Source organism: Corvus brachyrhynchos, unplaced genomic scaffold, assembly GCF_000691975.1.
Source record: "Corvus brachyrhynchos isolate BGI_N302 unplaced genomic scaffold, ASM69197v1 scaffold83, whole genome shotgun sequence".
Lineage (NCBI taxonomy): Eukaryota > Metazoa > Chordata > Aves > Passeriformes > Corvidae > Corvus > Corvus brachyrhynchos.
In genome coordinates this window covers 2,583,037-2,596,858 of record NW_008238464.1, presented here as the reverse complement: position 1 = coordinate 2,596,858, position 13,822 = coordinate 2,583,037, and the positions used below count along the sequence as shown (strand labels likewise).

Here is a 13,822-nt window from a genome sequence, read left to right as displayed (position 1 = left end):
GAAAGAGTCACCAGCACTAACAAACATACTCAGCACAAATGTTGTGCCCTGTCTTGGACAGCCAAATTAGTTGTTTCACTGGAGCACAGCCTTCATGGCACAGAGTAAGGCAGAGGGAAAGGTGGCAAGGGCCTGTCCTGTGGATGGCAAAGAGTGGAGAGGAAGCATTTTCACTGCTTGGAGTTTACAGGCAGATAAGTTGCTATATTTTGTTCTCTGTCCCTTCAGGACATATGGTGGTACCCTGCTCTGTAATACATCAGAGCAGTGAAACCAAGTAGCCAGGATTTGATTAGATAGCCTGCCACCCTTCAAAACAGCCAAGTCCAACAGGACCCTTGAGTTTGAAATGCCTTCCTAGACAGTGAGCAAGGGTCAGCAGCAGATGGAGGCTTTACTGGAGACATCCAATTTTTGCAGCACGTCCCTTTTACTAGCAACATTGCCTCTCCCTCTGCTAGCATTAGCCTCAACAAAACAGGCAGGGAGAGAGCTAGGAGAAAGTACAGCAAGAAAGCAGCCTGTTGTGCCTGCTTTCAGCAACAAGCCAGTAGTCAAGCCTTTGCAGGTCCAGGTAAATTCTGTCTGTGTGGAACACCGTGGCCAACTTGTAAAGTAAATGGGAAATAGTCAGAAACAAAATGCCATCTAAACTGATGTACGGTGCAGAAAATGTAGTAACGGTGAAGCCTAAGCACAGGGATTATTATGCTTTTGTTATTTTCGTGTTTGTAATAGTTATTACCATTCCAAACAAAATGTAACTGCAAGTACAAACCCATGGTTCTGGTACAAGAAGTTCAAAGACATTGCACTGTTAAATGGTCAATTGTCATTAAAATGCATGTTTCAGTTTTATCTTAAATTCAGAAATTGGTCTTCAGATTTTCTAGAAAATCATGGGATTACCAAATGACAGAAAAGAGAGCGGGGTTTGTTTCCCAAATGCGATGCTCCAACCTAGTGCAGTCTATCCAATTTGAGCTGATTTTCTTACTAAATAGAGAACAAATCAGTGAGCTTTTGAATGTTTGGTTTTTTTCTGTTATATATTTTATCACAGTAGAAGTTCCTGGAGTTCTGAAAATGCAACTGATTACAAGAAGAATAGACAAAAGAAAGGAACAGTGAGTTTCAGATACATTAGACGTAACAAAATGTCTATGTGTGTGTTTAATTATAACTGCTATCTAATATGTTCTGATGAAATACAGCTAGCCCATCTTCTTCAAAATAATCCTGTGTAATCTCACTACATTCTTACTTCCCCCACTCCTATTTTACCCATTAGCTAAATATTTTTGTCGTCTTAACGTCAGCTCAAATAATTTTGTCTGTACTAAAAGCGGAAATTGTGGCTGACAGATCAGGTTTTGAATATTAGGGGAGTCAGTGGGGCACAACCTTCCTTGCCTGAGGCCCACGGTAACAGACTTTCATGCTGTTGAGACAGCGCCTTTTCAACATGCTCAGAGTTTATTGGCATGAGAAGTATTTAAATACTAGGATATGATTAAGAAAAAAGAGCACAATCCCTGCCCACTGAAAAGGGCCAATGCAAAATTATCCTGTGGCAGTTCTCCCCTCAGCGAGCTGTCATGGGATGGCCTGACACCAGGCTTGTTGGATGTCAGCCAGCAGAGCATGAGCAACAAACTTACGTGGACCAAAGTGAGGAAAAAAGGAGAGGCTGGATGTCTGTCTTACATCTAGCAAGTGCTCAGGTGCAGTAATGAGTGCTGTGACAATGACAGCATTCATTGTCACAGCTGGGACATGTGCTGTCATCCCAACAGCACAGCCAACTATCTGCAGCCTTCTCCAAGGGGTTACAAGTGTGACACAGGTGCTATAGAAAATACATATGGAAGATATGTAGAGCATTAAATATTCATTGGTTTTGAAAAGAAATTCATGTACAGTTTAGGATTTAAATATTTAGGCAGTCCTGCTTGTTTCTTTCACCCGTCCCTATTTTCTAAAAAAAGACAAGCATTTCTCTAAAGACATATATCTTATTATAAAATCATGTCCTACAATTTCAAGTAAATACTTAATACCTTCAACCAAACTGACAAGTTAATTGCAATCTTCTCTTTTTATTGTCCAAAATATATTCTTATCCATCAAGAGTAAGAATTTGCAGTATTATCCATCTGTCATTTATCTGAAGACTGAACAAGAGGCATTTCATTACCTTTCTCCTGATTTCAACCAGTTCTTCTTTGGAGAGCAAGCTCAAAGTGAAACATACCCTTATGAATTGGTACGTTCAAAGTATGTGGCCATAAAACAAGTCAGCTCTTTTCCTGTGAGATCATTTTGTATCCTCTTTTTGGTAACAGATTGCACTGCTTGCCAATGACTACTACAACTATTGTCAAGTTATCTTAGAAATGGTGAGAGAGACCAAGCTTGACAAGGTATGCCTCTTCTTTAATAACATTTACTCTGACAACAGCAAACAACTGTAAGGGTAAAATTGTGTCTGTGTAGCTTATTTACTTGATGGTTTGAGCTAAGGTAGATGATTTATGGACAAAAGGAGCATTCAGTCAAGTTACTTTAAAATTCTGAATTAACACAATATGCTCCAAGAATCTGAGTTTGTAAGCATATCCTGAGCCCTCCTGACACATCAATAAGTCTGAGCTGAGCACATAAAACATAGCCATGGACACATATCTTTAATTACATCCTCATATCCAGAGCACAATTCTTTCTTTCCTCTTTTGTACTCTGCCTGGTGAGGTTCACCTTGCTGCCACTTCCCACAGAACGCTTCCACTTACACTGGAGCCCAGCCAGGATGGGTCCAGGCAAAGAGTCCATCCCCAAGGTCATTCCTTTGCTTCTGTGCATGTGTGTTGTCTTACTGAATTACACTTTACATTCCACGAGTGTAAAATCAGTGAAAATTCATAAAGGGCTTTGTGTGACAGGTGGAAGACTATATCATGTCATTCTGGACGTCTCTGCAGGCTGAAAGAATGGAACTGATGTGCTTGCCAGATGTGTGCCAGCTGTTAAAAAGCTATGATAGGTATCTATTCAAGGTACTGTACACACATTTGCTTGTTGTAACTATGCTATTACATGTTTGTGTCTTTTGGTAGTTCTAAGGAGAAGGGCCCTCTCTTTCTTGTTTGCTGTACAATGGGAGTTTATTCCTCACCTCTATATTTTTGCTTCTTCTGAGACAGCCCAGTATGGGTTTTGAAAGGAACCAGTGGAATTTCAGATAGCTTCCATTTTGCTCCTATGTATTAATTTGAAAGTTCCTAATATCAATGGAGTGTGCTGTTATAAATGTGGTCTGTGGTTCTGGCATGAGATTATGTGACTGAAATTTCAACTGATAATGGTTTTCCAGATTATGAGAGTCACTTTTCCCTTGAGAACACTACTGCATTTCTCAGTGACCTTCCACATAGAAATATGCAGTTTTCTGACAAAAATAATTTGCTTCTTATTTCCAGCAGGTCATTAAGTATTGTCTAGAAATTAATTCAGGAAGCAACATTTACTCTTAGGATCTTTTTCCTTCTGCGAAAAAAGGTAGCTTAGCTCTTGCTTAATTGTAAGAAAAAAATGAGCTTCTTTACACTTACATTTAAACTATCAATATAATTTCATTTCATGCTGCTGTAAATATCTGTGGTACACCAGTCACGTGCAGCAGCATGAATTTGTATTCTAGGAATTGGAGAACATCCTGCTTCCTGATTTCCTGGACGAGGTGCCTGCACAACACATAGACTCAATCCGATCATTCAGTGAAAATGTTAAATGTTGGATGCTTATTCCTTTGGGAGGTTTTCCATTACTGCTTCAAACATCCAAATCTAATGGTAGGTTTGAGTAAGAGAGATATTTTCCAAAATAATATTTGGTTAAACTGCAGAGAAGATTGTATTACAAAACTCTTAAATTATTTAAAAAAAATTTTTAGCTGATGTAATGTTGATAGTAGCAACTACTAGAGTTAGTTGGGATACAGTTAAAAATAAACGGTCTTAGATAATGTGTGAGAACAAATTTAAGCCAAAAGTATTCCCAATTAATGGTAAATTGAATTGAACTTAAATCTTCTTACAGATCTGTCTCTTGCCATGATTGCTTTGGCTGTGTAGATGACCAATAATATGCAGCATGCCCTCTGAAACTCAGATATTATTCTCTCTTCCTCTTACAAGTGGCTTTACGCTGATAAATTAATTAATGGCTGTAGCACAGGCCAATATAGAAGGAAAAAAACCATAGTTCCATAGGGAAAATATAACTGACATTAGAGGACGATTGGAAAAAATCTGTACTCTACAAAGCTATGTGTGTATGTGTGTGTTTGTAAATGTACACACGCGCGTTTATTTATACCTTTAATGCTGAAGATTCCGACTAAAACCTCATGTTGCTCAGTTGCTCATTGAGTGAAGACCAATTCTGCAGCAGCAAAACAGAGCTCCTGTGTAGGCAAAAGATTTTATTAGGATTCATATGCTCAATACCACAGACAGACTTAATTTTGGCGTTTCTTACATTTGAATGCTTGACAGAGCAAACGTAGTAGTGTGTTTTGAGCATGTGCATGCATAGAAGTATATGTAATTAATCAGCTGTGACTCTATGTATATACATCCTGGTCTTTCTGGTTTGTACAAACATCACAGAAACAGAAATTTTCACTTGAAAATCGTTGTCTGTCTACAGAAGTTGCTTTATATTCAGTTTTCCTGCAACTGAGAAGCAGTTATTTATTTTATTCTGAAGCAGGGTATTCTTGGACCATGCTTTTCATAATTACATATAACACATTATAAACAGGAGAAAAGTAGAGCAAAAGAAACCAACTCCTATTAACAGTGCTGAAGAATTATAGATGCATAAAGGTGGAAATGTAAACTGTCTAAACAAAATACAGCAGGTTTAGATTTAACGTTGCTTTCATTCACCTGAAACCATACAATTAAAAGAGCATTAGTCTTAATTAGGAAGTATTAAATGTAAGAAAATATTGAAAGTCTTCTTCCTGTGCATCATGGATTAATAGATTCACAGTGAAGGAGAAGTGGTGAGCTGGGCAGCTTCTTGCAAGCTTTGAATGCAAGGGTGCCCAGCCCATCCCATAATGCTGGCTCCGTGCCCCTGCTGTGCCCTCCATTACCCTCCAAATCTCCCCGAGGGAACTACTTTCAAACTTAAAAGATCTGTCTTCATTTATGTATTTTAGACTGTAAAATATTAATGATGTGGAACACCTGCTTCTTCTTCTTTAACAGAAGCTGAAGAGTTTGTAAAAAGGCTCAGGAGACAGACAGACCTTTGCAACATGGTCAAGGTATGTTCCAGAATTCGTGGGAAAAAAAGCTGGGAATCTCATTCCTGCCAGCAGTTTGCACTGTTTTTGAAATGCTCCATTGTAGGACAAGAGCAGCAGCATGGATGTGCTTAACCGTACACTGACCATGCCCATCTCTTCCCACACTGTTAAGTATGCTGAGGGGACATTTTCCTCCCTCTGGATTCTTCTGAAAGCATCTGATATGTGGCTGATGGTACCCCACGGAGAGGAGAACACAGTAGTTGGAAGGGTCAGATGACAGTTTCCAGTATCTTTGCCCATCCATGCCAAAGTCAGTCAAGAGCACATGCTGGAGCATTCCCTCCATCGTTGTCCTTGGATGCTTCTGAATCCTTGGGTTTTGAGGTGGTCTGGGCTACAGCAGAAAAAGGAAGGTCACAAATAGGGAAGAAAGGAAAAGAGAACAGGAGGTATATTCTGTCCTTCAAACATGTACAAGATTTTCCCAACATGCCACCTGATTTCAATTGTTACTCAGATGGAAGAAGGGAAGCAGGGAGAAAACAAAGGAGGGAGGGAGGGAAGGACAGGAGGAACTGCAGCTTCTTGGACTACTAAACGTAGCTTTTCTTTATGGGAAAACTTCATCACCAGCAGCGTACAAAACACACCCCTCCTATTACTTTAAAAAGAAAAAATGAGGTTTTTTTAAAAAAAAAACCACAAACATTCATAAGGATGTACAGGTGTCTACCCAAGAAAAAAGCTGATATCCATGAAGTGCTGAATGCTCACAGTTTCCATTTACTGCAGCAGCCCTTGAAGACACTAATACCTGAAAAGCTCAGATTTATGTGCTTCTAAGCAGAGCTTCTCATGCGTTGAAGAGCATGATCCAGCAAGATCATGAGTGTCACCTATTCCCAGACATTTGCACTTGGTTTGCATACTCGGACTTCAAATCATCCTTCTTGTGTTCAAGCCGTGATGTCAAAGGCCTGATTGTAGCTTTTTGAGTCTTTCCTTCCAGTTCTTAATGTGTGGAAAAGCTGCAGAGAGTCAAAATTGGATTTACACCCTCAAGATTTAGGGCAAGAGAATTGCAGCACTTGGGGGAAATTCTCTAGAAGAAGCCTCTGGGTGCACTACATCCCTTTTATACTGTTTAACCCACACAAATAGAACACAGCAGACCTGACAATCAGGGCTGAACTTATGCTTATAGCTCTCACAAGTAAATTATGTTCGTACCTTCTGTAGAGCCTCTTCAAAATACAAGGGAAGAGCAAAAGAGTTTCACTGTACTTGACATTTTGGGGTAGTGAGTTCCAAGGTTTAATTATTTGTTCTATCTTTCTTTTATTATTTTAAAATTTCTATGCTTCCTGCAATTCTTCCCACAAACCTCCATCACATTCTTCCTCTGTTATTTTTCTCTGAAGGTGAAGTTTATCTCCTCTTCTCACACAGGAGTAATTTGATATTTCTAATCAATCTTCTCAGTTTTCTGTCTAAAATGCATCAGGAATTTCTACTAGAGACTGATGGTCAGAGCAGGCAAGAGTGCTCCTGATGAGAAGTGCTACAGAGGCACTGTGCAGCTGCAGCCTCTGACCAGTGTAACCACACCATCCCTTGTAGAGTACTTCACAATAATTTAGCCATCTGGTAAGAAAGTAGGAACAATTTTGGTAGGGTCAGCATTCAAAAGAAAAAAAAAGTAACTTTCTCACCATGTGTAGATAAAGCAGGCTGACAGCTGCTACTACCTGGACATGCAGAAATAATTAGAGCACAAAAAGGTGCAAATTCCCTGCGAGAAAAGAATGTGAATATGATGCTTGTCATTTCCTGTGGCTGATTCCTGCTCTGGTAAGCTGGATTTGAGTGTTGAGAGGGCTGGCTCTCAGTCATTTTAGAGAATCATGTTTAGTATGGTGAAATCCAATGGGTAAAGGGACCAGTCTAGTGTTGGGGCATGGAGTCAGGTACTAGCAGCCTACTGAATATGCTGCCCTGGTAGTTCCCAGGCTTTGGGCTGTGTATTCTTGTTGCAGGCTCTTTTTATGTCACTGGAAACACCAAATAAGAAGAATGCCTTTGTCTTTAACTTAGACGAAGGAGATTGCTGAGTGAGAATTAGATTTGGTTTGGTATTTCAAAACAGTTAGCAGAGAGATGAAAAATAGCTATATTGGTAATTTTTGCAAAGAAATGGTCAGCTGCATTTGTTGCTGCTTGTGGGGTCATGTTAAGCACCTGGTGAATGAGATTTGTTAAAACATTTATGAATCCTGAAGTTTTTCAAAATTTTAGAAAACCTACTTTTCCTCTGAAAAGCCCAACTGGACAAGGATTATTCACAGAAAAGCCCAAAGTCCAAAAAAGGCTTTAGGATCTTACTGATTTCAGTATGGAAATGAGAGACTAAATGTATTTGTTAACAAAATTTAATGGATTCAGGTTTTGTTTCCTTGACTGTTTTCATCATTTCATCAAGAATCTTAAGGAATATTGTGTGATATTAGCAACTAATTTTAAAAAGTGAAGAGACGATGATAAATACTAGTCTGAAAATTGTTTGCAATAGCTATGTGAGTAATACTTTTTGGGACAAATATGAAGACATTCATTCACTAATGACTCATAAGCAGATAAATGGGATAAAATAGCAACTAATATTGTTTTAACTAATACCATATTTCTAATGTTAATTTTACTCTCTCGAAGGTTTTAGCAACTTGATAAAACTTGCCTTTGAATTAAATTGCAACATGAATTAAGGACAGATAACATTGAGGGAAAGCCATCCCTGTTATACCATTCCATGCTTTGGACAAAATACCATTATTTAGTGTAATTATAATAACTCTAGGCAAAGCCAATTGCCCAGGCAATTGCCCAGATAATTCAAGTATGTTAACCTCGTCTGCTCCATCACAGACGACATAGAGCGTCATTGAAAAGAATGTCTCCCAGAACAAAAACTCTCTTGAAGACAACTTCAGATTTATCTCCTTTGATCCTATACCCCCCCCAACATCCAGTTTGGAGACTGGTCATATGAAGTCTTGTACTGAATAAGGGAAGCTTTCCTTTTTCAATTCCCTTATTTGGCTGAGTTAAGGGTTTGAGAAAATGAAAGGCATTAACTGTTTTTTTATTCTCTACAGACAGTGAGGGCACTCTTGAAAAACAACAGCACAGTCACTGTTCTGAGATCAGGCTTGCATGCCATCTTCAATGAGAAATCTCTGGATGTGACTAAAGACCTCTTTCAAGAGAAGTTTAGGAATCCAAAGAAGCGGCAGAAAAACATACAATTAAAATGTAATTAATTTCTGCTATTTATTGTCTTTTCTCTTAAACACTTGCTTGTCATTGTTAAAGGTCCAGCATTTCCTCTTGTTTATTTATGACATCTGCCCTACTGGGAATCACTGTCTTCCTGTAACCTGAAGGGCTAGAAAAGAGCCAATAAAATTGAGACTGGAGCATGGGATATTATCCTCCTAACTTTAAAGGTTAAGAATTAAAGGCTTTTGGTTCTGACTTTCTTAAAGCTTTTTGTGACATCAGGAGTGGGGTCTGTGTTACTGAATTATGTATCTCCTAGAAGAAGGTTGACAAGGGATATTTTTTTATTGTTTCTTTTGACAGAAAAGATGTTTTCAATCATTGCATTTTCCTGTTTTTAGTTGAAGCACACAAAATCATTTATTGTGGCTGGATTTTAAAACACCGTATGCTGAACTGGACAAAACCTTTTAGTGTTCGTGTCCTTTTGCTGTATTGCGACCTGTGGGATCAATGTTGTGCTGTAAACAGCAAAATACACAGTTTGTATGCAGCCGTGACATAATGCATTTGACACCCTAATGAAAAGGAATAGAAAAATAATGGCAACATAATTTTTAGATTAATGGTCTGCCATTTAAAATATTAGCAAGAGATGGGCAAGTTGGACTAGGCTGTGCACAGAACTAACAGGGGGAGCCTCAGCTCTTTCTTCCAGGTCCATCATCAACTCCTGCACTGACAAGGGATTTGTCACACACTTTCTGTGACTGCTTTCAGTAGGAGTAATAACTTGCCTGCTTCACAGAACCATCAGGGGAACCATTTCAATAATATGTGTACATACTAAAACCAAAACCACTGCATAGAACACTTTTTACATTTTTCCGTTGTATTATCAATGTTCTTAGTCTTTTCGAGGTGGATTTGTTGCATTCTCTGTTTTCATTGCTTTTCCAAACTGTCATTTATAATAAGAAAGGTTTCACAGAATTTATCCATATGCTTTCTTGAAGGAAGATGTTTCAATTAGAAGGGTATAAATTCAGGGAGGTGTAATTTACCTTTTGGCATTGGGTGGTAGTTGCCAGACTTTTGCAGGAACAATTGCACTGATATTTAGCAACATTATCCATATTTCTGTTGGTCTACAGAATATTCTTCATTTTCTGTTATTGTTTTAAAATTTTTTTTCCCTTCAACAAACAGACCAAGGTTATTTTTTTTTTCCTCAACCACATAAAATCTCAGATAAGTAAGTTAGCATTGCCTATAACCAAATTTCAGCTTTTTCATTGGAACTGCTTTTTCTTGCCACCTTTGCCATCATGATTAGGTCAGCCCAGTCACACTGGAAATGGACATAAACATGAATTCTGACTGATTTCAAAGTAGGGTACTATTCCTCACTAAAGAAATGGTATATTAATCAAAATGCTAGAAGCAGATGTCTTAATCTATTTTAAGGTAAAGATAAAAAAAAAAAAAAGCTTAAAATTGCAGAAAAAAACCCAAAAGGCAAACCAATCAATTCAAGTAATGATCTCCCTTCTGTATTTCACAGGTTTGAAAAACTTCATTTCTTCACTCACAACTTCCACAGATATTCGGGATCTCCTGAGCTGTTTGTCTTCAGATCTCCAGACTTTTGTTATTAAGGTATAAAATTAATCATTTCTGAATACAAAGACCAATCACATCACTTATCCTGATACATCCTGACTGTCACTAGTCTGCAGGAGCTACATTGCACACTAGCAACCTGACCAGACTGCAGATTTGCATAAATACAATTTATGCATGCTGTGGAAAAAGGGAGAATTAATTGGCATACAAAAATTCCATCTGTGCAAACAACTACAAGCATATTTCTGTGCATAGATCCACTCAAGTGGTTTCAGTGTCTGCTCTCATTTCATAGGCACATTATCACAGCCCCTGATAAACCAAAATTCCTAAGTAATATGTTGATATAAATGAAGAGAGCACTTCATGGCTCCTTACATCCTCAATTCACCAAACTTGACTTTTAGCAAGTACCAAGAATTTCTACTACGAAGTCTCTAGCTCTTGTGAAAGATTCAAGTATGACCATCCTCACACATGCACCTTTCAATAGATTACCAACTCTACCGCCCCTCTACCTTCACTGATTCACAGTTTGTGTCACCGTGTTGGTACTGCTGCATTTGGTTGGTTGCCACAACAATTAACTTGGGTTTGGGTGGTACTTAGAGTTTGGGGTTTTTTTCTCCTTTCTGAAGAAGCAGAGTAAACTCTATCTACTTGTCTTAATTATTTACTCTTATTTTTTTCTTTTTAAATGAAGAATAGTACTTTACAATTCTATGATGCCTTCATCTCATATAACCCCCAGCTATCTCATGGGATGGTATAGAGGAGATAGAGCGGGACTTTCCCTGGGAGTCAACAGTTATAGGGCATAAGGCAGTAGACACTAGTTACAGCAAAGAAAATTTCCAATAGATACAAAGAAAAAAAATTACCATTAGAGTAGTTATGCATAGGAAGAGGTTACCTAGAAAGGCTGTGGAATCTTTATCCAGAAGATATTCAGCACTTGGTTGGACAAGGCCTGAACTAAGCTGGCCATGCTTTGGACAAGAGATCAGAACAGATAATATCCAAAGATCTCTTTCAACCTAAGATATTTTAGGATTCTAATAGAAAAAAAGCTTGTTGCTTTTTTCACCTTTGTATGTGGTTTGCACAGGGAAATAGTCTGCCACACAATATGGAATTCTTTTAACCAACTTTATCATAAACCAATTTTTTTCTTTGTCTGCAGCCAAGCAAGAGTAAAGAGGCATTTAAAGAGCAGGCATCAGATTTCATGTTGAAATGGAACCTCCTACTGAGCAATGTAGGCAAGATTCTGACCATCAACAGGACAGACAGTTTTGGTAAATAGGATCTTTGTGACTCTAATTTGATATGCCCCATTTTGACCTGAGATGGCAGAGGCAACAGATCCAAAAGAACCTAAAGCAGCCAACGAGAGCTGGTGATGTAGTGACAGGACAACAGGGAATGGCTTTAAACTGAAAAAGAGCATGTATAGATTGGATATTCTGAAGAAATTCTTTGCTATGATGGTGGTGAGGCACTGGAACAGGTCGCCCAGAGAACCTGTAGATGCCCCATCCTTGGAAATGTTTAAGGCCGGGTTGGATGGGGCCTTGAGCAACCTTTGGAAGGTGTATGGCAGGGGGTTGGCACTAGATGGTCTTTAAGGTCCCTTCCAACACAAACCATTCTGTGTTTCTGTGATTCTATGACTTTAACTGACATAAATTCATGCAACATTTAATAGAGTCATCCCTTCTTCCTACTCCTTTCCTTCTATCACCATTCTCCTGATGACGTGGCTAGAAAGGTCAGGGAAATTAAATTATTCGCTTTTGACCAAACCAGTTCCCTGAGCAAAACGCTAGGATGAGCAGGAGCGAGGAGAGTAGGAGCACGCAGCTGTAGATGGCAGGAAAGCCAGGACTCCCTCTTTTGGCAGAAGTTGTAGCTTGTCTGTGGGGAAACAGGGAACAGCAGCCTGAGGTGAGAGCTTCTGCTTTTCCTCCTACGAGAGCTGCACACCACAGCAGAATGGTTTGATGGAGATCTGGGGCCACATATATTCCAAAGCATAAACATTCCAGACCTCTCAAGTGATAGCTCCAAGGCCTCCAGATTCTTTCTGTGTAATACGGCCAGAGAAGAGCCACTGCAATAACTAGTTGCCAAAAAGGCAGTTAGTTCCTCTAGAGATATATGCTCCTTTTCCTTATGGCTTACACTGACCTAAGTGCTTGCCTAGCCAGCAGTAAACCTGTCGAAGGTATTAAACTGACTGAAAAATAAGTCGCTTCTTTAGCTGGGTTAGTTTTCTCTCCATTCTAGGGCTCTGAGCTGTCAAACATCAAATCCATCATACACCAGTGCAAGGATGGAGAAGGAAAGGAACTGTGCAGTTGTGTTCCCTCACGAGGCTTGAAGTGATACAAACACACCTTAAACCAGTCCAGTCTCTACCTTAACTGCCTTTCTCTTCACTTGTAACACCTTGCAGAAGTGCAATTTCTGCAGAAATATACTGTCTCCTGTGAGTTGCATCTAATCCCAAACTGTATGAAATGCCGTTTAGATTTTCAAAGGAGCACCTTCATATTTTTAACTCTTCTACTGGATGCAGCTTCATACAAATAGCCAAAGAAAACCTCATTATCTTCTTTGAAATGCCCCTTCAAAACCGTACTTTCATATGTTTGCTATAAATACATAACAAAGGGGTATATTGCCTTTTGTGTTCTTGAGTATTCTTATCCCATTAATGCCTGTGCTTGTGCATGTATGAACACACCTTTCTTCTTCATCAAGCTGCTACCTTTTGCCTTCTATTTACTTTGTAAACTGTCTGGAGCGGGATCAGAGTTTTGTTCTGTGTCTGCAGGGAACACAGTGTGGTAGGGTCCCTTCTCCATCACCTGCTGCGTCACAGTAATAGTAAAATAATTAGTCCTTTCTCTGCAGAGGAGTTCTGCACAAAACTCTCCAATGTTACATCCAATATTTTTGGCAATGAATAAATAGAGAATGGATTCCAAGAACTGTACTGGAAGCAAAATGTTTATTGAAATCCCCCATGATAATGAAATCCTTTTCCCACTTTCCATCACAAGAAGAGTTTAAGGAATTGCCTCCCTGTTCTGCGGTTGTGTTGATGGATGGGATACAATGGATGGAGCATATCTCTTGGTCTGCTGAGACTTCATTAAACTAATTACAATTAAATTTTCACCCAATTTATGACATTTTTCCTACTATACTTCAATAACACTAAAACTGAATTTATTCTCAAATATGACAGTTAAAATATTTTTTAATATTTTGCTGTGATGCTTCGATAATTTGATCATTATTATCTTCTTTCTTTACTCTTAAGATGTTGGGTTATTTGATCTATCAATGTCCCTTTTTTTGCATGTTTCTATTCCTTTAGGATACTGAATTTTAGCAGACAGGCTGAAGCATTGCTGTTAACAAGCCATCTGGTGTAAAAGTTCTGTACTCGGGATCATTGCTTTCCAGAAATTTCTTAAATCTCAGCATTTCTTCAAAATATGAACTATGTAGCATCCACACACAGGAAACACAATTATGTAGGGACATGTCTGTCATGTTAATGCAGTGTTTCTGCCCCCAAAATAC

At 38.8% G+C, this 13,822-nt stretch overlaps 1 protein-coding gene across 2 annotated transcripts in view; it reads left to right on the top strand.

Moving 5' to 3' along the window:
* RFX8 (RFX family member 8, lacking RFX DNA binding domain) overlaps positions 1–13,822 on the top strand; it is a 33,592-nt gene that overhangs the window by 12,939 nt on the left and 6,831 nt on the right. Inside the window, exons 6-14 of one of the 2 annotated variants that reach the window (XM_017737182.1) lie at positions 1,067–1,127; positions 2,132–2,266; positions 2,346–2,423; positions 2,943–3,056; positions 3,701–3,851; positions 5,280–5,338; positions 8,476–8,632; positions 10,164–10,258; positions 11,409–11,523. In XM_017737182.1, coding sequence (XP_017592671.1) covers positions 1,067–1,127; positions 2,132–2,266; positions 2,346–2,423; positions 2,943–3,056; positions 3,701–3,851; positions 5,280–5,338; positions 8,476–8,632; positions 10,164–10,258; positions 11,409–11,523 — 965 coding nt within the window. Of the gene's footprint in view, positions 1–1,063; positions 1,128–2,131; positions 2,267–2,345; positions 2,424–2,942; positions 3,057–3,700; positions 3,852–5,279; positions 5,339–8,475; positions 8,633–10,163; positions 10,259–11,408; positions 11,524–13,822 lie in introns of both variants that reach the window. The other variant, XM_017737181.1, reaches the window with a different exon arrangement.